The sequence below is a fragment of the Saccopteryx bilineata genome, chromosome 5 (assembly GCF_036850765.1).
Source record: "Saccopteryx bilineata isolate mSacBil1 chromosome 5, mSacBil1_pri_phased_curated, whole genome shotgun sequence".
Classification (NCBI taxonomy): domain Eukaryota; kingdom Metazoa; phylum Chordata; class Mammalia; order Chiroptera; family Emballonuridae; genus Saccopteryx; species Saccopteryx bilineata.
The window spans coordinates 238,019,518-238,042,493 of NC_089494.1; the positions used below are offsets into that span (position 1 = coordinate 238,019,518).

General features: G+C 39.1%; 1 protein-coding gene across 8 annotated transcripts in view; it reads left to right on the forward strand.

Moving 5' to 3' along the window:
* The window catches only part of TLR1 (toll like receptor 1), a 69,240-nt gene that overhangs the window by 16,422 nt on the left and 29,842 nt on the right, over positions 1 to 22,976 (forward strand). For 4 of the 8 annotated variants that reach the window (XM_066279237.1, XM_066279236.1, XM_066279239.1 and 1 more), the window contains one exon: positions 62 to 2,675. In XM_066279237.1, coding sequence (XP_066135334.1) covers positions 127 to 2,517 — 2,391 coding nt within the window. In that variant the 5' untranslated portion in view covers positions 62 to 126 and the 3' untranslated portion in view covers positions 2,518 to 2,675. Of the gene's footprint in view, positions 1 to 61; positions 2,676 to 11,043; positions 11,113 to 12,973; positions 13,161 to 21,797; positions 21,895 to 22,976 lie in introns of those variants that run through there. The other 4 variants (XR_010731864.1, XR_010731866.1, XR_010731863.1 and 1 more) reach the window with 2 other exon arrangements.

The following is a 22,976-nucleotide window of genomic DNA, read 5'->3' on the forward strand; positions in this document are numbered from 1 at the left end:
ATGTTTAATGTTAGCCAGGCCTAATTTAATGCAATCATTTAATGTGGATTTTCCCCCCTAGGTTGTATCTGTATCAAGATGCTCTGAAGAATAGCAACTATCCTTAGGAATGTCTGGTGTTACAAAATGACCAGAACTAATTCTACCATCTTCCATTTTGCCATCATCTCCATGTTAATATTTGAGATCAAAATCCAATTATCCGATGAAAGTGAATGTTTAGTTGACAGATCAAAGAGTGGTCTCATCCATGTTCCTAAAGACCTATCCCCGAAAACAACAATCTTAAATATATCACACAACAATATATCTGAGCTTTGGACTTCTGACATCCGATCATTATCAAAGCTGAGGATTTTGATAATTTCTCATAACGAAATCCAATATCTTAACATCAGTGTTTTCAAATTTAATCAGGAATTGGAATACTTGGATTTGTCCCACAACAAGTTGGAGAAGATTTTTTGCCACCCTTCTGTGAACCTCAAACACTTAGACCTCTCTTTTAATGCATTTGATGCCCTGCCCATGTGCAAAGAGTTTGGCAACATGTCTCAACTAGAATTTCTGGGTTTGAGTGCCACACACTTCCAAAAATCTAGTGTATTGCCAATTGCTCATTTGCATATCAGTAAGATTTTACTGGTCTTAGGAGACCTTTACTGGGAAGAAGAAGACCCTGGGAGCCTTCCAGATCTTAACACAGAGAGTCTGCACATTGTTTTTCCCGCAGGAAAGGAATTCCACTTTCCTTTGGATGTGTCAGCCGGCACTGCAGTAAATTTGGAACTGTCCAATATCAAATGTGAGCTGGATGATCATGGATGTTCTTATTTCTTGAATGTTCTGTCAGAACTTCAAAAGAATTCAAGGTTATCCAATCTTACTTTATACAACGTTGAAGCAACATGGTACTCTCTCATGATGATATTCCAGTGGGTTTGGCATACAGGCATAGAATATTTCTCAATTTCAAATGTGAGGCTGCAAGGTGACTTTAAAGTCAGAGAGTTTGATTATTCCAACACTTCACTGAAGGCCTTGTCTATATACCATGTTGTCAGCGAAGTGTTCAGTTTGTCACAAGGTTATATCTATAAGATCTTTTCAAATATGAACATCCAGAATTTTACGGTGTCTGGTACACCCATGGTCCACATGGTCTGTCCATCTCAAGTGAGCCCATTTCTGCATTTGGATTTTTCCAATAATCTCTTAACAGACACAGTTTTTAACAATTGTAAAACATTGGTGAGGTTGGAGACATTTAGTTTACAAATGAATAAATTAAAAAAGCTTGCAAATATAGCTCATATGACCGAGCAGATGAAGTCTCTACAACAATTAGATATAAGCCAGAATGCTCTAAGATATGATGAAAATGAAGGATATTGCCCTTGGACTATAAGTTTATTAAGTTTAAATATGTCTTCAAATATACTTACTGACTCTGTATTCAGTTGTTTACCTCCCGGGGTCAAGGTTCTTGATCTTCACAGTAACAGAATAACCAGCATCCCTGAAAATGTCACCAGCCTGGAAACTTTGCAAGAACTCAATGTTGCTTTCAATTTCTTAGCCCAACTTCCCGGATGTGGTGCCTTTAGCAGGCTTTCTGTACTGATCATTGACTATAATTCAATTTCCAACCCATCGGCTCATTTCTTCCAGAGCTGCCAGAATATTAGGTCCATAAATGCAGGGAACAACCCATTCCAATGTACATGTGAGCTAAGAGAATTTGTCCAAAGTATAGGCCAAGTATCAAGTGCAGTGCTAGAGGCTTGGCCTGACTCTTATAAGTGTGATTATCCAGAAAGCTATAAGGGAACCCTATTAAAGAACTTTCATATGTCTCCATTATCCTGCAACATAGCTCTGTTGATTGTCACCATTGGGGTCACTGGGCTGGTATTGGCTGTTACTATGACTGTCCTCTGTATCTATTTTGATCTGCCCTGGTATCTCAGGATGGTGTGTCAATGGACCCAGACCCGGCACAGGGCTAGGAACACAGTTTTAGACAAACTCCAAAACACTTTCCATTTCCATGCTTTTATTTCATACAGTGAACACGATTCTGCCTGGGTAAAGAATGAATTACTACCAAACATTGAAAAAGAAGATATACGGATTTGTCTTCATGAGCGAAACTTTGTTCCTGGCAAGAGCATTGTGGAAAATATCATAAACTGCATTGAGAAAAGTTACAAGTCTATCTTTGTTTTGTCTCCCAACTTTGTTCAGAGCGAGTGGTGCCATTATGAACTCTACTTTGCCCACCACAACCTCTTTCATGAAGGATCTAATAACTTAATTCTAATCTTGCTGGAACCCATTCCAAAGTATTCCATTCCCAGCAGCTATCACCAACTCAAAACTCTCATGGCACAGCGAACTTATTTGGAATGGCCAAAGGAAAAGAGTAAACGTGGACTTTTTTGGGCTAACCTAAGAGCATCCATTTACATTAAGTTGATAGAGCAAGCAAAAGAAACAGAACATATATGCATCTAAATATATTCCTCTTTTCACTGTGTGGCTTTTGGAAGTTCAACAATGAGTTTATTTTACATCAACTAAAATCTAAACATGATTTTGAATTTATAAAATAGATTTAACAATGTGTACTTTCAGGCTCAAGTTTATCAGTTATCTTTGGTAATAAAAAGGAATAAAATGATATAATTTTGATATAAGAAGTTAATTTCTAACATGAGGGATTCAATTGTTTCTTTGCTAGGACTGAATTCATTGAATTTATCATGTAATTAAGAGAAGTACCTATTTAAAAGAAATCAGAGAGAGAAGCACCTGTTCAAATAATTTTGATGATGTATGTTCCCGTGTGCCAGGGTTAATGTTAGAAAACTCCATGCCTATTAGGTATCTGGGTTTGTATAGCAGATTTTGTATAGCTGTTGGTGTGTTTTTCATTCCCACCCAGCATTCACCTTTACCTGTTGAAGGCTGCTTATTGCTAATGATGGTGGCTCTTTGCCTGAAGGGCTTTCTTTCTGGCCACGAGGATCCACGAGACCCTCAAAGCAGGCAATTCAGAAGTGCTGGAGGCTGTCTTTGGAAACCAATGTCAGAAAGAGAATTGGCAGACAAATACCTGAACGTTATCACCCATTTTGGAGGATGAATCTGGGAGTGTACTCCATTCCCTAGTACCACAGAATTCTGATTCTCCATTGTAGAAAACAACTTGAGAAAGCATTCTTTATTGGGTTCCTTTTTATTCCTATCTCACATCCTCATTCCTTTAAGGGTGTTTCCTGCGATTAGCTGGAATAAATGACTTGTAATTAAATACTTGTCTCAGGGTCTGCCTCTGGCAGAACCCAAACCAAAAAGTATGCTACATCTCAGGCCAAATGGAAATTCTGAGTCTGCTTTTCTGTGGCTGGAGATCTTGCTGAGATTCTAGTTGTTTGAACTGGCATTCTTGAGAGCCTTTGCTCTCTTGGTCAGAGAAGGAATGTAGTTGATGTATACTGTTTTTCTATAGATAGCATCTCTGTCTTTCGGGAACTATTAAAATAGGGCATGGACAGTCTGGGGCAATGCAAGAAAGGGGCTCTATTAGATATTGTCCAGATTTTTTTAAAATCAGGTAGTTTTCATACTCTTCAAATGTTCTGTCTTCCCTTGTACTGTGGCAGCCAGCTCTGAGAAGGTACAGCCTGACAGCACCTTGTCAGCGCTGCCCTCTGTATCTCTTGCTTTATGCCCTGTGGCTTCACTAATACCACTGCACAGGATGTTCGTAGAAGCTGGTTCAACCATTCTCGTGTATGTGCAAACCTAGAAGTGCCATAGATACCCCCTGAGGAGTTCCTTGACCATTTAGACAGTCCTCTCTTTTCATTTTTGGATTAAAAAAAAAAGAGGCCCCACTCAGTGATGGATTTTAGCTAGAACTATTATGGTGATCATTTCACAATATATACATATATCAAATTATTATGTTGTACACTTGAAACTAATATAATGTTATATGTCAATTATATCTCAATCTTTAAAGAGTCCACAACAATAAAGGGGGAAAAAATGAGGCATAGTCTACACTATTCCTCAGAGTCTTCGACAGAACTGAGCCTTACTTTCCCATAGGAGCCTCCAGATCAGTGACTCGCCCTTGGGTTAGCTTTGTCTTCTTCCTTGTTTTTTTTTTTTCTTAGTTTCCTTACTCTAAAGCCCTGAGACTACATCTTCAAACAATAACCTTCACACAAAGCTCTTGTCTTAGCCTCCACTTCCTGGTTGAGAAATCCAAATAACGCATACCTATACTATTTGCTTTTTGCCCTATGGAACTTAGAGCCAATCAGAGGATATTGCATATATCCAGATAACTAAAATAAAAAAAAAAATCAATGAAATAAAAATGTACAACTGAAGTTTAGATTGACTGAAGAAAATCTTAGCAATAATTGGTTTCCCTTTGGGCCTTGAAGGAAGACTTTCACTTTGGATTTTTTCAATGTATGATGAAGAATAGAAAGGCCATTCTAAATACAGAAATAAAGAGAATAAAAAACAGGAACACCCAAGCCTATTTTGGGGCTGGTGTCCCAATGTGACTGAACCATGAAGTTTATGAACAATGACAGTGAGATATAAGCATAGAAAGTTAGATTAAGATTATATTGTCAAGGGTCTTGAAATTCAAGCAGTGGAGGTAGAATTTGGGAATATAGGAAAGTCATCATTCAAACTTCTATGAGGAATAATAGGGGAAGGCAAATTAAAACCATGAAATATATGCTAAAAGATATAGAAAAGCTTTTGTTCTGTAACAGAAGTTGTAAACAGAACTGGATTTTCCTGTTTTCTCTAGGGTGATGGCACTTCCTTATTGAACTTTAAGATTTCATAACCAAGTTTCAGTTGCTCAGCACCACTTGTGTGTCCATTTGCTAGTGCTGACATACCAAAGTACTGTAACTCAAGTGTCCAGAACAATAGAAATTTATTGGCTCATAGTTCAATATCAAGGTGTTGGCAGGGTTGGTTCTTAATGGGTGGGAGGAGAGACCTATTTCAGGCCTCTTCTCCTTGGCTATAGAGATCTGTCTTTCCCTGCATCTCTTTACATCATCTTCCCTGTATACCTGTCTGTCTCCAAATTAATTTTTATATTGACACCAATCATTGGATTAAGGCCCATCTTAATGACCTAATCTTAGCCGGTAACATCCACAATAATTCTATTTCTAAATAAGGCCACAGTCTGAGGTCCTGAGTTTAGGACTTCAACAAATGAATTTTGGGGAACAGAGTTCAACTCATTATATTTTGCAAGTCTAAAAAATAACCTTAAATGGAAGCATAAAGTCAATTGAAGTTTACCTAACAAACTCAAGATTTTGAAAAGAGAAGTTAGTATAATACTGCGTATTAAATATATACGATCTCAGAAGTGGTTTAAAGAAGGCTGGAAAGAAGTTGGAATTTTATTGGTGGGGTCTCCTGCCAAAGAGTTCCAAGTTGGGAGATGAGAAATTCAGGTCTTATTATAGACAAATATGTAGTAATGAAAATGAAGTTTACACAAGTAGATTAGAGAAGATGTTGCAGAATGGGTAAATATGCAATCTCTGATCCTGAATGCCTCAGTTTCTTTCCATTCTAGCTCCATCATTTATTTGTGAATGATCTTGGACAATTAACTTAAACTTTCTAAGTCTAAATTTCATTATTTGTAAAATGTACCCTTAGAGTAGCTAGCCAAGACCTTTATATTTCCAGGTATAAATTAAATACCAGTCACAATATGTCCCCCAAACTGCAAAGTTCACATGACAAGCTTCCCAAGTGGTTCTGTTGAAGTCCCTCTTCCTGAGATTGAGGTAAGAGTGCACACACACTCCCACCCAGTCTCTTACTGTTGTTAGAATTAAATGAGTTAATATATGTAATCTGCATAGAACAGTGCTTTGCACAAGGCAAAACAAATGTTAGCTATTATGATGATAACGTTGTTGTTATTATCTTCATTATCTTATGCCACCAAATGTGGAACTGGAGCAGAGCCGCTAATCATGGTCAGTCTAGATTGTCCTAGGCTTTCTAAGATTAAATAAAATTGAAAGAAAGACAAAATTTTGCTACATAAAAACTGGGAATAGCTCTATGTTAAACAAGCAAATGAGCAAACAAATGTTTGCCATTTAAAGTGACAATTGGGGAAATAATAAATTGGGAACTACTAAACTAGTAGCAAATATCACAGATAAAAGTCTCTTTTCCTGTTTTGTATAACTAATAGACAAAAAGAGAAAAGCATTAAGATTCCAACTGATATATTGACAATGAAAATGGAAAGCTCAAAACAGGATCCAGTTAGAAAACAAACACATGAAAAACTTCAACCTTGCTAATGCAACCCACGTGTTACCAATTTCTAGTTTGGGGGATACTATTTTCTTTTATTTTCAAGTAAAACCATTTGAGTCCCCAGTCTGCCTGTTATGGGCATGCCATCCCTCCTGAAGAGTTCAGAGGCAGGCTGAATTTCCTGATAAGCTCTCATGTTCTCTCCTTCTGGACTGTGTCTTCCCATGGCTCCCCAAGACTTTGGACAGCTCACCACTGCCTTCCGTGGCTGTTCCAGAGCTCTCTGATGGGCTTCATCCTCATACCAGGACACAGGCACTTCTCCAATTCTCCAACTTGACACCCACAAGAGAGGATTAAAACCCTTAATAAAAATCCATTGTCAACATTAATTAACAAGGTCCCAGGCACCATGCCTTTGAGAGTCAGGGGACTGGAATGCTTCATAGTAGTGATGATACAGTCACAGGCAGACCTGTTTGCCTCTCTTCCAAGGCAACTCGAAGATACTTCTTAGAACTTAAATCTGATAGCCCCTCCCCCAAGAAATGGAAGCATTGGAAAATATGCTAAGGGAATTTCTAAGAAATTAGAACAAAAAAAAATCAATTGTCAATGCAAGAGAAAAAAATGAGAACCGCCTGACCAGGCGGTGGTGCAGTAGATGGAGCGTTGGACTGGGATGCGGAAGGACCCAGGTTCGAGACCCAGGGGTTGCCAGTTTGAGCACGGACTCATCTGGTTCAAGCAAAAAGCTTACCAGCTTGGACCCAAGGTCTCTGGCTCAAGCAAGGGGTTGCTTGGTCTGCTGAAGGCCCACAGTCAAGGCACATATGAGAAAGCAATCAATGAATAGCTAAGGTGTTGCAATGAAAAACTGATGATTGATGCTTCTCATCTCTCTCTGTTCCTGTCTGTCTGTCCCTCTCTCTGACTTTCTATCTGTAAAAAAAAAAAAAAGAAAGAAAAAAGAGAACCTAAGTCTGGGAGGTCCACATCTATTTAGTAGGTGTTCCAGAGAGAGAAAATGAAGGGAAAGACATTATTGAATAAATGAAACAAAGAAATTCCTCTGAAAGACATGACTCTCTCAACTATGCCTAGAAAAATGAATGGTACAAGGCACCTTCTTTTTTTTTTTGTATTTTTCTGAAGTGAGAAGCAGGGAGACAGAGAGACAGACTCCTGCATGCGCCTGACCAGGATCTACCCATCATGCCCACCAGGGGGCAATGCTCTGCCCATCTGGGGTGTTGCTCTGTTGCAGCAGGAGCCGTTCTAACTTCTGAGACCGAGGCCATGGTGCTGTCCTCAGCGCCTGGGCCAACTTTGTTCCAATGGAGCCTTGGCTGCAGGAGGGGAAGAGAGAGAGAGAGAAAGAGAGAATGGAGAGGGGGAAGGGTGGAGAAACAGATGGGCGCTTGCTTCTCTTGTGTGCCCTGACTAGGAATCGAACCTGGGACTTCCACACATTAGACCGATGCTTTACCACTGAGCCAACCTGCTAGGGCTCTTGACATTTTAGAACACCAAGGACAACAATCCTGAAAGCATACATACAGAGAAAAGCACATACAGAGAATCAGAAATCAAATACCTTTGCACTTCTCAATGCACTAGAACAGGGGTCCCCAAACTTTTTACACAGGGGGCCAGTTCACTGTCCTTCAGACCGTTGGAGGGCCGGACTATAAAAAAAACTATGAACAAATCCCTATGCACACTGCACATACCTTATTTTAAAATAAAAAACAAAACGGGAACAAATACAATATTTAAAATAAAGAACAAGTAAATTTAAACCAACAAACTGACCAGTATTTCAACGGGAACTATGCTCCTCTCACTGACCACCAATGAAAGAGGTGCCCCTTCCAGAAGTGCGGCGGGGGCCGGATAAATGGCCTTAGGGGGCCGCATGCGGCCCGCGGGCTGTAGTTTGGGGACCCCTGCACTAGAAGCTAGAAAATAATAGAGCTACCTTCAAAATTGTGTGGAAAATTATTTGCTACTTAGACATTTAGATTCTGCCAAAAAATCACTCAAATATGAAGTAGGACATTTAAGTTCTAGCTTCATACTGACATCAAAATGCTCTTTCTTTGGAAACTACTGGAAGATGTGTTCCACTACAGCAGGTGAAAACCAAGAAAGAAGATGCTATGTTTTCCAGGAACATGCACTATAATACGAGAGAGAGGTGGCAATAACTCAAAGGCAGAAGATGTTGGCTCTGTAGCCATTAGAGAAAATATCCAGTGAAAGAACAGAGTGAAAGAAGGTCATTAGAGGGAAGCAATAATTTATCTGATAGATTGAATCATTTAAAAAATTTGACCTGAGAAATATTTGAGAATATGGGGAAGATTATTATAGATACATAGAAAACTAACAAACTACAAAGCAATTATTGACTAGAGAAAAACTGAGAAGAGTAATCATGGAATGTAATCATAGTACATAATGTAGGTTTTAGTGGTGCCCAAATATTTACCTAGGTCACACAATATAAACACTGAACAACGATTTAACTAAAAGTGGGAGACAGCTCTTTTAAAAAGTGAGTGATTGAATTAGAGAAATAATTTTTTTTAAGATATAAATGACATCAGATGCAAGTGGTGTGCTGATAAATATTTAACAGCAAGTTCTCAAATAAAAAGCCCTATGACAAATTAACATTTCCTCCATTACTTTTATAAGTCTAGAAAATTAACCAAGCAATAAAGTCCTGTTTGCCAATTTCATGGTGTAAATACTCCCACCATGATCAATTTCAAGCTACCAATGTGATGTCATTAAAGATGAAGTTTGAATAAGTTGCATCAATAAGTCATTGTATAGTGTTTCCGTCATAAAGATACACTAGACATAAATAATCTCAAGATCATAATAATTGTAAAATAATTAGGAAGTGCTGAGTTTGAGTACCTGTTACTTTAGTTTTAATGTATTTTAATTTCAAGTATATACAACTCTATTTATAATGGTGACTGTTTTCAAGAACTGGCTCACAAAAGTTTTGAAAACTAAAAATTGGCTCTCAGGAGCTGTCATAAGCTTGCTGTAGCAGACCGCTGGATAGACTGGAAGATATCTCAACAAATAGGATTCAGTGTGCAATTGTTTTCATACTGAGTCAAAACAATGGCATGTGGTTTAGAGGCAAACAAGGAAATCCAGGGAGATTTCTTATACTAGTGTATCTTACAGGATTGAATTTCTCTGTAACTCGGTCTAAGATAAACACCAAGCAACTCCTTAATAAAGTTTTGTTAATAAAGTTATAGAAGTAATAACTGGCCCTTGGATAAGAAATCCAGACTTTCTTCCTTTCCATTTCTACTCTTTTTCCTTTGCTGCTCCCTGTGAAGCTATATACTTCTTCCCTTCTTTTTGTCTTCATTCCTTTCCTCCCATCCTAATTTCCCCATCTTCTTGTTCCTCATTCTTCTATTTTTTTTTTTTTGCTTTCTCTTTTTGATCTGTTATCTTTTCTACTTTTTAAATTTTCTATTTTCTCTCTGTCTCTTTAATCTTTATTATTTGCTTCTCCTCTCTCTTCTCTTGCCCATGCCACTTCTAATACGTGTATTTTTTTCTTTCTTGTCCCTAAAGCCTTTGGGATAATTTCTAAGGACACAGGTCTGATATATGTCTCTGTAACAGGATCATTAGCAAAATGAGCAGGGCCAGTTAACAACGGGAGCAAGAGCTGAAATCAGGGGAGGTAAGGAAATGAGAAACATTAATATTTGGCATAATTGGGGGGATTTTGTGAATTTGAGTTCCAGTTTGTTGTCTAATTATAGGATTGACATTTTATTAACTTAAGGCTTCAGCCCTTTCTGTCCAGTATGGTAGCCGCTAGCCATATATGGCTGTTGAATGCTTGCAATATAGCAAGTCTGAATTGTGTTGTAATACATACAAGATTTCTAAGACATTATATGAAAGAATATAAAATATCTTAATAGTTTTTAATACTGAATACATATAAATATTTTATATAGTTTATACAGATTAAATAAGTAAAATTTAAGATTTTCTACAGAGTAAATAAACAGTATATTATTAAAATTAATTTTCCTATTTCTTTTAGTATATTTTAATATGGTTACTAGATAATGTAAAGCTACTTAGGTGACTTGTATTATTTCTGTATTCTATTGCACAGTGCTGCTCTAGTCCTTGATAATGTTGTATTGACCAAATCTGTGCAGTCTTTCACTATGTTCCCACAACATATTTAAGATGATTTAATTTATTTGTTGAAACAAAAAATTTCTCTCCCTCCTTATACTCATCAAGTGTAGCAAATGAATAACAAACTATTTTAATTTTCTAACCATGTGAGAATTTTGTTACCTTTTATTTATTTTTCAGAAATATAATTCAGAAAAAATAACCTGTGTCACTATTTTTTCCTACTGATATTTATAATTAAAATAGAGGAGCTTTACTCAGTTAATACATGTGTCCTACTAAGCCAAGTGGTTCTCAAAGTGTGTGCCAGGGCACACTGGTGCACCCTAGAAGATGTCCACATGCGCCCTGTGGTATTCCAGAGAAATATGTGCCCGTTGGGGACCAAAAAACCAACAGGGTTTTGGAGTTTAGATTTTTGGGGAACAGAGGTGTGGGGAATTGGCTGTAAACTGACAGTCTTCCCAACCCCCACTTCACTTGCCTGATTAGGTTGCAAAAGGCTGTTAAGCTGTGGTGCTGAACTGTTTACACTACAATGTTCCCCCGGAAAGACTGGAGGTAAATTTCTTCTATCCTTTGTTTGATGTAAAGTTAAGATGATATGTATGATGGGGGTTTTCTGCACTTGGTAAAATTCTTGGGTTGCCTTGGAAACATGATCAAAGATCTCATTGATTTGCTAATGGCCCACTTTGCCCTATAAATAAAGCAAGATGCGGTTTTGGGGCATGCTTTGTTCTTGCCAGCAGCAATTACAGGGCCTTCTTGACCCCGTATTTTCTTAATTCTGCGTATTTCTTAATTGCGCACTGTTCTCACTTGGGACCTGGAATTACTAGCTGCGCTGGTTTGTGGCATGTGCCCAATTATAAAAATGAATATAGTTACTCTATTATACCATTTCATTACAGAAATACTGCTCTTTTCTGTTAACACATCATTATATTATTTTTAGACAAATACACCCAAATAAAATGAATATATTTCTCAAAAAAGAAGCGTGATATTGAAGAATCCGATTCTGGAAGTGAGCAAAAAAGTTAAGTGTAAATAAAATAGGACTTGAAGGCTGAAGGGCAGAATTTAATTTATAGCATTTTTCATCACTTAACACTGAACAATACGATTGGATTAGAAACCCATTCATGGAAGCTTCAAGTGATTTTGGTTTAACATTAACAAAAGAAGAACTGGCAGCTATATCCACTGATCATGGATTGATGCTTAAACATAAGGAATTGTCTCTTGAAGCCTTTTGGATTTCTATTAAAAAAAGAATATATGGCAATATCTAAAAAAGCTTTGAACATTTTACTACAATTTTCAACATCCTATTTATGTGAATTAGAATATTCTACCCTCAACACAATTACGAGTAAAAAAGAGAGGAATTCTTCAATGTATTGGTGAGGAAATGAGAGTTTGCCTTTCAAATATATACCCAAACATTGAAGAAATTGCTAGGACACATCAGGCTCATGTTTCTCATAAACACAAGAATGAAAAAACTTAACACATTTGCTCCAGGACCTGCCAAATTTACTAAATCTTACTAAGAATTTATCTATATATATAAAAAGATAAATTTTTTGTCATTTTTTTAACCCCTCTTCTTTACAAATTCTAAAAAGCATAACTCAAAAAATGTAACATAGCCTGACTGGGTGGTGGCACAGTGGATGGAGTGTCAGACTGGGATGTGGAGGATCCAGGTTCAAGACCTCGAGGTCGCCAGCTTGAGTGCAGGCTCATCTGGTTTGAGCAACGCTCACCAGCTTGGACCCAAGGTCGCTGGCTAGCAAGGGGTTACTCAGTCTGCTGAAGGCCCATGGTCAAGGCACATATGAGAAAGCAATCAATGAACAACTAAGGTGTCGCAACAAAAAACTGATGATTGATGCTTCTCATCTCTCTCTGTTCTTGTCTGTCTGTCTCTCTCTCTGACTCTCTCTCTGTCTCTGTAAAAAAAAAAAGTAACATAAAAATGTTTTTTAATGTCAGAATAAATTTAATTTTGTCATATTTATTTCATTTAATTACCATGAAAGCATGCTTGGACTTTATATTTTTTCTTTAATATTTGACTTAATTATTATAACATATTTCTCAGAAATTTGTATATAGTGCTCCTACAATTTGTAGGATTTTAAATGCACCCTGACTTCAAAAAGTTTGAGAAGCACTGTACTAAGCTGTGAGCTAGCCTGCAGCAGCCTGGGGAGAACACAGCCTCAGTCCCTTCCTCCCACCCAGCAGGCAGCTTTGAGTTGTGTGACTTTCCCGCCTGGTTGAGGGACCTAGTCCCTATTAAACACAAAACATGAAATAGGCCAGCAGACCATTAGGTAGTCCGTGCCCAATAGAGACGCTCCATTTTGAATGGTGACATAAGGATCCAATCAGATTTTTTATCTTGCAGGAAATACCCTCAGGATGAGCCCCTGCCCTGCCCGGAAGCCATGACACTGAGAAAAGGCTGTGTTGAGGCAAAGGCAGCCATAAAGAGAACCTGGGAGTAAAAAGGGAAGCAGATGGAGAAAGAGGAAGAGTCAAAGAGAAGTTGCGTCATAGCCAGAGCAGAGAATAACCTTTGTTCACTTTGGAAGGTACAAGATGGCTATTGCGGTAGCCCTTGTTCCAGGCTACCATTTTTCCAGGGCTCCGTGGGGACTGGCAGTGTGCTCCTGAGCTGCTCCCTTGCTTTCTCTAGTATCTTTAAAATAAGTCTTCATCCACTGGAGGTAACCCAAGGCTCTCTGCTCGTTGCAATTTATATATGAAGGAAGAAATGTGGCATGTGGAATTCTGAAATCAGGAGAAGTCATAAGAGGGGGAAAATATATGTGAGTGTGTGTGTGTGTGTGTGTGTGTGTGTTGTGTGTGTGTGTGTATGTGTGTGTGTGTAAGAGAGAAGGGGAGAATTATCATGGCATATATCTCTAAAGCTGAGAGTAAAAAGAGAGAAAGAAAAAAGAAACAAAAAGGAAAAAGAAAAGATTTTGAAGGGAATAATTATAACATCTCAAAATTATCAACACATAAGATTCTGGGCTTTCTTTCTTTCTTTCTTTCTTGCTTTCTTTCTTTCTTGCTTTCTTGCTTTCTTGCTTTCTTGCTTTCTTTCTTCTTTCTTCTTCCTCCCTTTCTCTCTCTCTTTCTTTCTATTAAGTAAGGTGGCAAGGCAGAGACAGAGTTCCACATGTGACCCTGCTGGGATCCACCTGGCGAACCCCCGACCAGGCACTACTCTGCCCATCTGGGACCACTGCTCCATTGCTGGACAATTGAGCTATTTTAGCACCTGAGGCCTAGGCCATGGAGCCATCCTCAGCACCCAGGGCCAACTTTGCTCAAACCATTTGAACCATGGCTGAGGGAGAGGAAGAAGAAGAGAGATTGAGGAGTGGGGGAAGGGGGGGAGAGGCAGATGGGTGCTTCTCCTGTGTGCCCTGATTGGAAATTGAACCTGAGACTTCCACATGCTGGGCCGCCAACTAGCCAGGGCTGGGCTTCCTAATCTTATTGCAAATTGCAAATAAGAATTAAAAACTTTAGACATTCAAGCAAAAGCAGAAGGAATAATATATGATCTCTTGGGCACCTGGAGTAGTGAAAATATTGTTGGGTTTGAAGCCACACAGACTTGGATTTTGAATCCTAACTCTATCTGTTACTGGATGACGATCTTGGGTAAGTTTCTTGTTCTCTCTGAACTAGTTTCATCATCTGTCAAATGGGAATTTATATATTACTTCTGCGTAGTCTGTGGTGAGGATTAACCAATACCTTGAATAATACTCCCTCCATTTAAGAAGTAAGAGCAAGTTATGGTGCTGCTGCTGATGACAACACAGAATACCACTTTCTCATTTGGCTCAACTTTTGTGTTTTGGTAAATAAATTTTTAAAACGGTAAATAAAATGTCTCTATTCACTGACTGCGTAAAGTATTTAAACATGTTGGCCTGCAGGAAATCGAAGGTTATAGTTTTCGACACCAAAACCCCCAAGTGATTATTTTTCCTCAAGAGGGCAATATGAATGTGAGTGTGCTGAGCATAGTTGTTTGAGAATGTCTAAGACGAAAGAGATTTTAGAGCTTAGTTCATCCAATAAACTAGGATTACCTTCTCCAACATTCCTGATGGGTGTGTATCGGCTCTTGTTTTCATGGGTATGTGGACGTGTCTGTATATGCTTAGGTAGGAAAGAGACTGTTTTTGTTACTGTTTTCTTTATACAGTTATGTATGGACGGGTTTCCTCTAAAATATATGTAGAAATACACATATTACATTTTTACTTAAGAAATATTAGTGAACATCAGAATTAAAAGTTTTTGCTCAGCAAGAGAAACTGATATCAAAATAAACAGACAGCCAACTATATGGGAACTGATATTTTCAAACGACAGCTCAGATAAGGGCCTAATATCCAAAATTTACAAAGAACTCATAAAACTCAACAACAAACAAACAAGCAATCCAATAAAAAAATGGGAAGAGGACATGAACAGACACTTCTCCCAGGAAGAGATACAAATGGCCAACAGATATATGAAAAGATGCTCAGCTTCATTAGTTATTAGAGAAATGCAAATCAAAACTACAATGAGATACCACCTCACCCCTGTTAGATTAGCTAATATCAACAAGACGGGTAATAGCAAATGTTGGAGAGGCTGTGGAGAAAAAGGAACCCTCATTCACTGTTGGTGGGACTGTAAAGTAGTACAACCATTATGGAGGAAAGTATGGTGGTTCCTCAAAAAACTGCAAATAGAACTGCCTTATGACCCAGCAATCCCTCTACTGGGTATATACCCCAAAACCTCAGAAACATTGATACGTGAAGACACATGTAGCCCCATGTTCATTGCAGCACTGTTCACAGTGGCCAAGACATGGAAACAACCAAAAAGCCCTTCAATAGAAGACTGGATAAAGAAGATGTGGCACATATACACTATGGAATACTACTCAGCCATAAGAAATGATGACATCAGATCATTTACAGCAAAATGGTGGGATCTTGATAACATTATAAGGAGTGAAATAAGTAAATCAGAAAAAAACAAGAACTACATGATTCCATACATTGGTGGAACATAAAAATGAGACTAAGAGACATGGACAAGAGTGTGGTGGTTACCAAGGGTGGGGGGGGAGGGAGGACATGCGAGGGAGGGAGGGAGAGAGTTAGGGGGAGGGGGAGGGGCACAGAGAACTAGATAGAGGGTGACGGAGGACAATCTGACTTTGGGCGAGGGGTTTGCAACATAATTTGATGACAAAATAACCTAGACATGTTTTCTTTGAATATATGTACCCTGATTTATTAATGTCATCCCATTACCATTAATAAAAATTTATTAAAAAAAAAAAAAAAGAAATATTAGTGAAAAAATTCTTGTTTTAACAATGCATCCCCTCCCCAATTTCATATTTACATAAACCAAACCAAGTGTATCATTTATTTAAAACTTGACCATTCCTCTTACGGACAAACACATTTAAAATTTTTCATCTTCACTCATAATTTCCAGCAGTGTCACCTAAATTTTGAGTCAAGTATAAATAAAACCTCAAGAAATGTTGCTTTGAAAAAAAAACACATTGATCTGTTCTTTATAATCTACATAAATAATATTATGCTTGTTTTACCACTTTATTTCAGGATAAGCCTCTATCTGATCCCTTGCTGCTCTCTTCCAGTCAGATTACTAAAATTATGGAGCCACACTCCTATTCTTTCTCAGCACCACTTGGTCACCATGTCTAATGTGATGGGCAGGAAAACTGATCTGAACCTTAAAATAAAGCGCCATCAAAGTGCTCTAAGATGCTGTGGGAAACAGTATGACAGGTCTGCAAAAATTAAACCTAGACTTGCTCTGTGACCTGGCAATTCCACTTCTAAGTACTGAAAGCAGAGACTTGAACAGACATTCGTATGCCCATCTTTATAGCAGTATTATTCACAATAGCCAAAAGGTAGAAATAATCCAAATGTCCACTGAGGGGTGAAGGGATAAACAACATGAGGTATACAGTGTACCCACAATGGAATATTATCCAGACATAAAATGGAAGAAAATTCTGATTTCCTTCTTGCAACAACAGGGAAGGCCCTTAAAAACATTACACTAAATGAAATAAGTCAGTTACAAAAGGACAGATATTGGGTGATTTTACTTATATGAGGTCACTAGAGATACTAAATTTCTAGAGACAGAAAATAGAATATTGCTTACCAGGGGCTGAGAAGAGGGGTAAATGGGGAGTTATTATGTAATAGGTATAGAGTTTCAGCTTGGGATGATGAAAAGATCTGGAGATGGATGGTGGTGGTGATGGGTGCACAAAAATGTGAATGTACTTGGTGGCACTACACTTAAAATGGTAATTTTTTTGTAACTGCATTTTACTGCAATTTTTTAAAAAAGTGCTCTAAGATTATAAAATTTATGCAATATGTAGTACCACAAGCATGCGGTAGAGGGCAAAGGAGTTCAAGCTTCAAAGGAAAGCTTGATTTCGGTTGCTCCCACAGCCGGTTCTGTCCCTGGCAAGGATTCAGCCACATCTGCAGCTGGGACAGAGCCAGTGTGGGACTGGGGCAAGAACTGTTAGCTTTGTTTGTTGTAGCACTCATGAAAAGGAAGAGGGTTGCATGGGTTTACCTAAAGAAGAGATCACTTGAACTCATGTACACGGGAGAAAAGCAGCCTTATTCTGATTTTTAGTATTTATTATTTTGCCTATATTAATCTGAAGATGAATGATTAGTAAATGCCCTTGGGTTATTGCTCTGAGGAATTGTCTTAAAGTTGCTTGAGGGTTTGAGTTTTCTTTCACTGGTTGCTGACTAAACCTGGTCAGTTCTACCTAGAGAGGATGGTCCCAGGCATTGTGGTGAGTTTTCTCCAGCCTTAATGTTTTTGTAATGAATGTTAGTAACATCTGCTGTTTGGCTATTTAAAGTGTATTTGTTGCTCAGTTTAAAAGTTCTGCATTCACATTGCATGTCTATAAGTAGGGGCACATCTGATAGATTGTACAATGTAGTTTTTTTTTGTTTGTTTGTTTGTTTGGTATTTTTCTGAAGCTGGAAATGGGGAGAGACAGTCAGACAGACTCCCGCATGAGCCTGACCGGGATCCACCCGGCACACCCACCAGGGGGCAACGCTCTGCCCACCAGGGGGCGATGCTCTGCCCTCCGGGGCGTCGCTCTGCCGCGACCAGAGCCACTCTAGCGCCTGGGGCAGAGGCCAAGGAGCCATCCCCAGCGCCCGGGCCATCTTTGCTCCAATGGAGCCTCGGCTGCGGGAGGGGAAGAGAGAGACAGAGAGGAAGGGGGTGTGGAGAAGCAGATGGGCGCTTCTCCTGTGTGCCCTGGCCGGGAATTGAACCCAGGACTTCTGCACGCCAGGCTGACGCTCTACCACTGAGCCAACCGGCAAGGCCTACAATGTAGATCTTGCTCAGTCCCCTTCAGAAGTCCAAAGTGACCAGAGATGGCCATACGGCTGCTGTACAGCAGAAAATGATAGTAGCATCTGGGCATTTGCTTCCCAGACGAGCTTTCTCACAGACCACCTATGCTAAGCCATGAATTAGAGTTGTTTACTTTCTGAATTTTTAGTTCTTATGAATTCATAACTCTCTTAATGCATGTAGGCAAAGTCTCTTGAACTTTGTGACATCTAGCTGAGTGTCCCATAGCAGCTGCCAACCACTTTTGAGAGAGGAACACGGGGTCAGAAGGCAGAAAGAGCCCATCATGGCAGTAGGCCCCGATGGCGGAATCAGCCAAACCACTTCATTTCAGGGCTCAAAGTGCTTGGGTTCTGGAGGGAACTAGATCGGTGTGGGTTCAAATCTGAGCTCTATTACTTACTCACTGGGTCACCTTGAGCAAGTTACTTAACCTCTGGGATTTAGTTACTCTATTTGTAAAATAGGGGAAAAAACAGCCACCATTTTGTTGGGTTGTGGAGAGGAGCGAACAAGAGAATGTATGGAAAGCAGTTAGCTCCACGCCAGGCAGACAAGAAACAGTCAACAAGTGTCAGTCATTCTAACTCTTACGATGCAAAGATAATTCAACATTCAATTGGTTTTTAACCCCTTCTCCACTTTTTGCATCATTGGGAAAAGAGAAATTAGATGATTATTTTTTTGAAAAGGGGGATAGGGAGGGGGAGAGACGAGAAGCACCAACTTAGAGTTGTGACACTTTAATTATTCATTGATTGCTTCTCATAGGTGCCTTGACCTGGAGGCTCCAGCTGAGCCAGTTACCTTGGGCTCAAGCCAGCGACCTTGGGCTTCAAGCCAGTGCCCTTTGGGCTCAAGCCAGCCATCCATCTGGTCACGTCAGTGATCCTGCACTCAAGCTGGTGATGACCTCACACTCAAGCTGGTGAACCTGCACTCAAGCCAGATGAACCCCCACTTAAGCTGGTGACCTCAGAATGTCAAACCTGGGACCTCAGCATCCCAGGTCAACATTCTATCCTCTGCATCACCAGTGGTCAGGCTAGATGATTATTCTCTGATAAGCCAAGATCTAAATGACAAACAAATCTAGCCAAGGAAGAATTGGGGGAAATGTGTGCCAACCATGGGAAAAAGCTAGTGCAAAGGTCCTATGGTTGGAGCAAGCATGATGTGGCCAAAGGGGCAAGCATGACTGGTGTATAGAGGGTCAGGAGAAGAGTAAGATGAAGTGAGACCCCAGAAGGAAGCAAGAGCAGCTCGTGCAGGCTGCTGTCATCCAGAACTAGGGGTTTGGGTTTCATTCTAACTGTGATAGTACATTAGTTAGGATACAGGCTGACTGCTGTAACAAAATACAATGGCTTAAACAAAATAATGCTCAACATAATGGTTCAATCCATGTCCTTGTAAATAATTGACATGAAACGTAAATTGGGTAACATTTGCAGATTTACTCATTAGGTTCCTTGGACTATATATTAAGAAACTTCAAAGAATTAATATGACTTAGTGAGATATAATTTCATTGTGATTAATATAGTATAATATAGTTTGAAAACAAATTTACCTCTACTCATCCTACAGTGGCTAAGAGCCCAGGCTCTGGACTCATTGTGTATTAACTTAGTGACTGTGAAGCAATTATATGACCTCTCTAAGCACAACCTTCCATTATCTGTTAAAGGTGAATAGTGTTAACACTTACTTAATAAAGTACTTGTTGTAACAATCAATGTATATAAAGTTAGTATTACTTGGCTCAATAAATGCTAGCTGTTGCTACTCCAAGAGACATCAAGTGGCCACTCTCTCATTTGCATGATAGAATCAATATGGAGTTGTTATCAGACTTGCTGAATAGCAATGAATGTATAGATTCATCAAAGAGAACAAGTTATTCAGGTCATCCTAAAGTGGTCAATGGATTAAAATTATGGCACTGGTAAGAAATTTATTTTGCTGGATGCTTGAAATCTGGAAAATTACCATGGACATAAAGTTGCATCATAGAGTCTCTTTTTATATTCATAATTGTTCTTTTATTGATCGTTGGGTACTTTATTAAATATCATGAAAAGAAGTGACCAAGGACTACCTGGGGTGGACTGGAAATAAAAAAAATGGAGGAACTATCTTAGTGGAAAGGTGAAAGCTCTAGGCCAGTTTGGGCTACCATCTCCTCCACCCCATCCCCACCCAGAGCCTTTCCCACCCCTTTTCCACTTAGCACACTATGGACAAGGAATATACAATCAAAATTTTCTCTTTACAGCCACATCACAGGACAGTGAGCATTTCTGTGTCTAGTTTCCTGTTTTCTAAGAAACAGTTTTATAAAGCATTTTTATTTCTAAGTTAACTCAGGGAAATAGCCACATATTTTCTAGAATGTTTTCATTTTAACAATAACAAACAAAGAAAAAGCCCAATCTTGAATAGATTCTAGAGAAAGAAAAATCCATATGAGCTTGAGGTAATATTTCAGGTGTCCTGTTGTCTTAGTTCTGCCAGTTCTCTCCCTTCACACACACACACACACACACACACCCTTCTCAGAACAATGCTTCGCAGCAACAGCACAGAGGAGTCTCTCTGTACCAAGTTCTTCCTGTGGAGTATGCTTTTATATCCTCCTGCTTGTCTATGGGAGTGACCAGTGTGTGGTTAAATTGAGGATCAAGGTGTATTGGACACATACGAATTGAAGCAGGAAAGCTCACACCATTGCTAATTACCTTCCATTGCTGTTTTCAGAGTGCCCGGTACAAGAGGACATGAAGTTGAAGATCTTACTAATATAGTATTAGAATTCAACCACTTCTCAGCCCACCCCCACTACCTTCTTTCTGGTGTGAATTACTTGACAGTGTCCCAGGGGATCCTTCCTGCCAGCCTGTACTCATCCAGTCATCTCCACCCAACAAGCAGAGGCTTCTTTAAAATGTATAGCAGACCCCGTGACTCCTCTACCCTAAATCCTCCAAGGATTTCTTATTTCAAATCAGAGGAAAATCCGAAGTCCTTTCAACATCTGACCCCTTCAGTCCACTTCCCCAACGCCAGTAGCCATGCCTCACGTTTTCCAAGCACGCTCTCACACAGGTCTTTAAACCTGTACTTGATGTTCTCTCTCCAGAACTGCTCTTTCCCCAGACAACACGTGGTTTGCTCCCTCACTCCCTTTAGATCTCTGCATGAAGGCCACCACGTCAAAGGGACTTTTTTTTACTGCCTTATGCAAAATATCACTCCCAATTGCTCTCTATCCCCCTTATCTTAAAGCTATTTTTCTTTCTAGTCCTTATCACCACTCAGAGATAAATTTATTATTTTGGTTATAGTCTCTCTTTTCTTACCTCTTACTAAACTGTAAGCTGTGTAGGAACAGAAATTCTATCTCATCTATTCACTGCAATAACTCCAGTGCCTAGAAAATTTTCTGGCAGAGTAGGCACTTAATAAATACCTTGAATAGTGAATACTGTGAAAAAATCTTAGTTCTCCAACCACCTCTGTTCTGTCTATAATCAAACAATTCAAAGATTGACTCTTCTCAAAGTCCTCAGAATTCTGTATTTATGAGTTTCCTCATCTGTAAAATGCAAGAAATAGGTACTTCACTCAGACTTTTGTGATAAATAAGTGAGATTGTGTATATGAAGAGTTTATATATATCTTGGCACATTGAAAGCCTCCAAGAAATGGAAAATGTTTATATCATCATTATTATTATTTGGCAGTGACCCATATTGCTTTTGCACCAACCTGAAGACGCGGACACACAAGGACAGGGACCATTCTGTTTATTTCTATGCTCTGGATCTTCCATGTATATCGGTAAGTATTGGTGAAAACCAGATATAAATCCTAGGAACTTTTTATGTCCACAAATACAAGAATTGAGGAACACCTCATACATTAATTCAGAGGCTTACATTATTATAAAAAATGACTTCCATTGAGAACTTATGTCCACACAAAAACCCACACATAAATGTTTACAGCAGTTTTATTCATAATTGTCAAAACGTTGAAGCAATCAAGATGTCCTTTAGTAGGTGACTGAATAAAGAAACTGTGGTACATTCAGACAATAGAATACTATTCAGCACTAAAAAGAAACGAGTTATCAAGCCATGCAAAGACGTGGATTGTGGGAGACTGCAAGTGGCAAAGCCTTTGTAAGTTCGAGGCTTAACAAAAGGCTAAGTTCTCCCCTCCCCCATGCCTCCATATTGGCTATAAAGCTGAGTATTTGCACTCAACCCAACCTTCCACCTCACTTGCTTGGTTAAGTTGTTAAAGGCTAAGTTTTTCTCCACATTTTATATTAGCTGTGACGCTGGATTCTTTCTATCTGTCCCTACCTCCATGTCCCTCAGAGACACTGGAGGCAGTTTTCTTTTTATCCTTTGTTTTGTGAAGTTAAGATGTTATGTATGGTGGGGGTTTTCTGCACTTGGGAGAATTCTTGGGTTGCCTTGGAAATGTGACTTTGTTTTAATGATCTCTTTGATTTGCTAATGATCTCACTTTTACCTATAAATAAATCAGGTAGGGGGGTGGAAACTCACTTTTTGCAAGCTATTTTCTGCATTGCAGAGTCCTCTTGAGTCCACCTTTTTTCTCTTTCAAGCCTATTTTCTTAATTCCATGCCATTCCCACTCAGGACCTGGAATTACTAGCTGAGCTGGTTCATGGCAAGTGGCGTCCGAACAGGGACCTGAGGTAGGAAAGGCAGGTGACAGAACTCCCCGAGTGTGCACAGTAAGTAAAGTTTTTGAGTCAAGTTTTTGGGGAAAGTAGTGTCGGAAGTAATTAATTATGGGACAATTAGTGTCAAAAGGGACCTTTTTGTAGAAATGTTTTCATATGAGAATGAATCATTGTCTGAAGAATATCAGAGTGATCTAGAAAC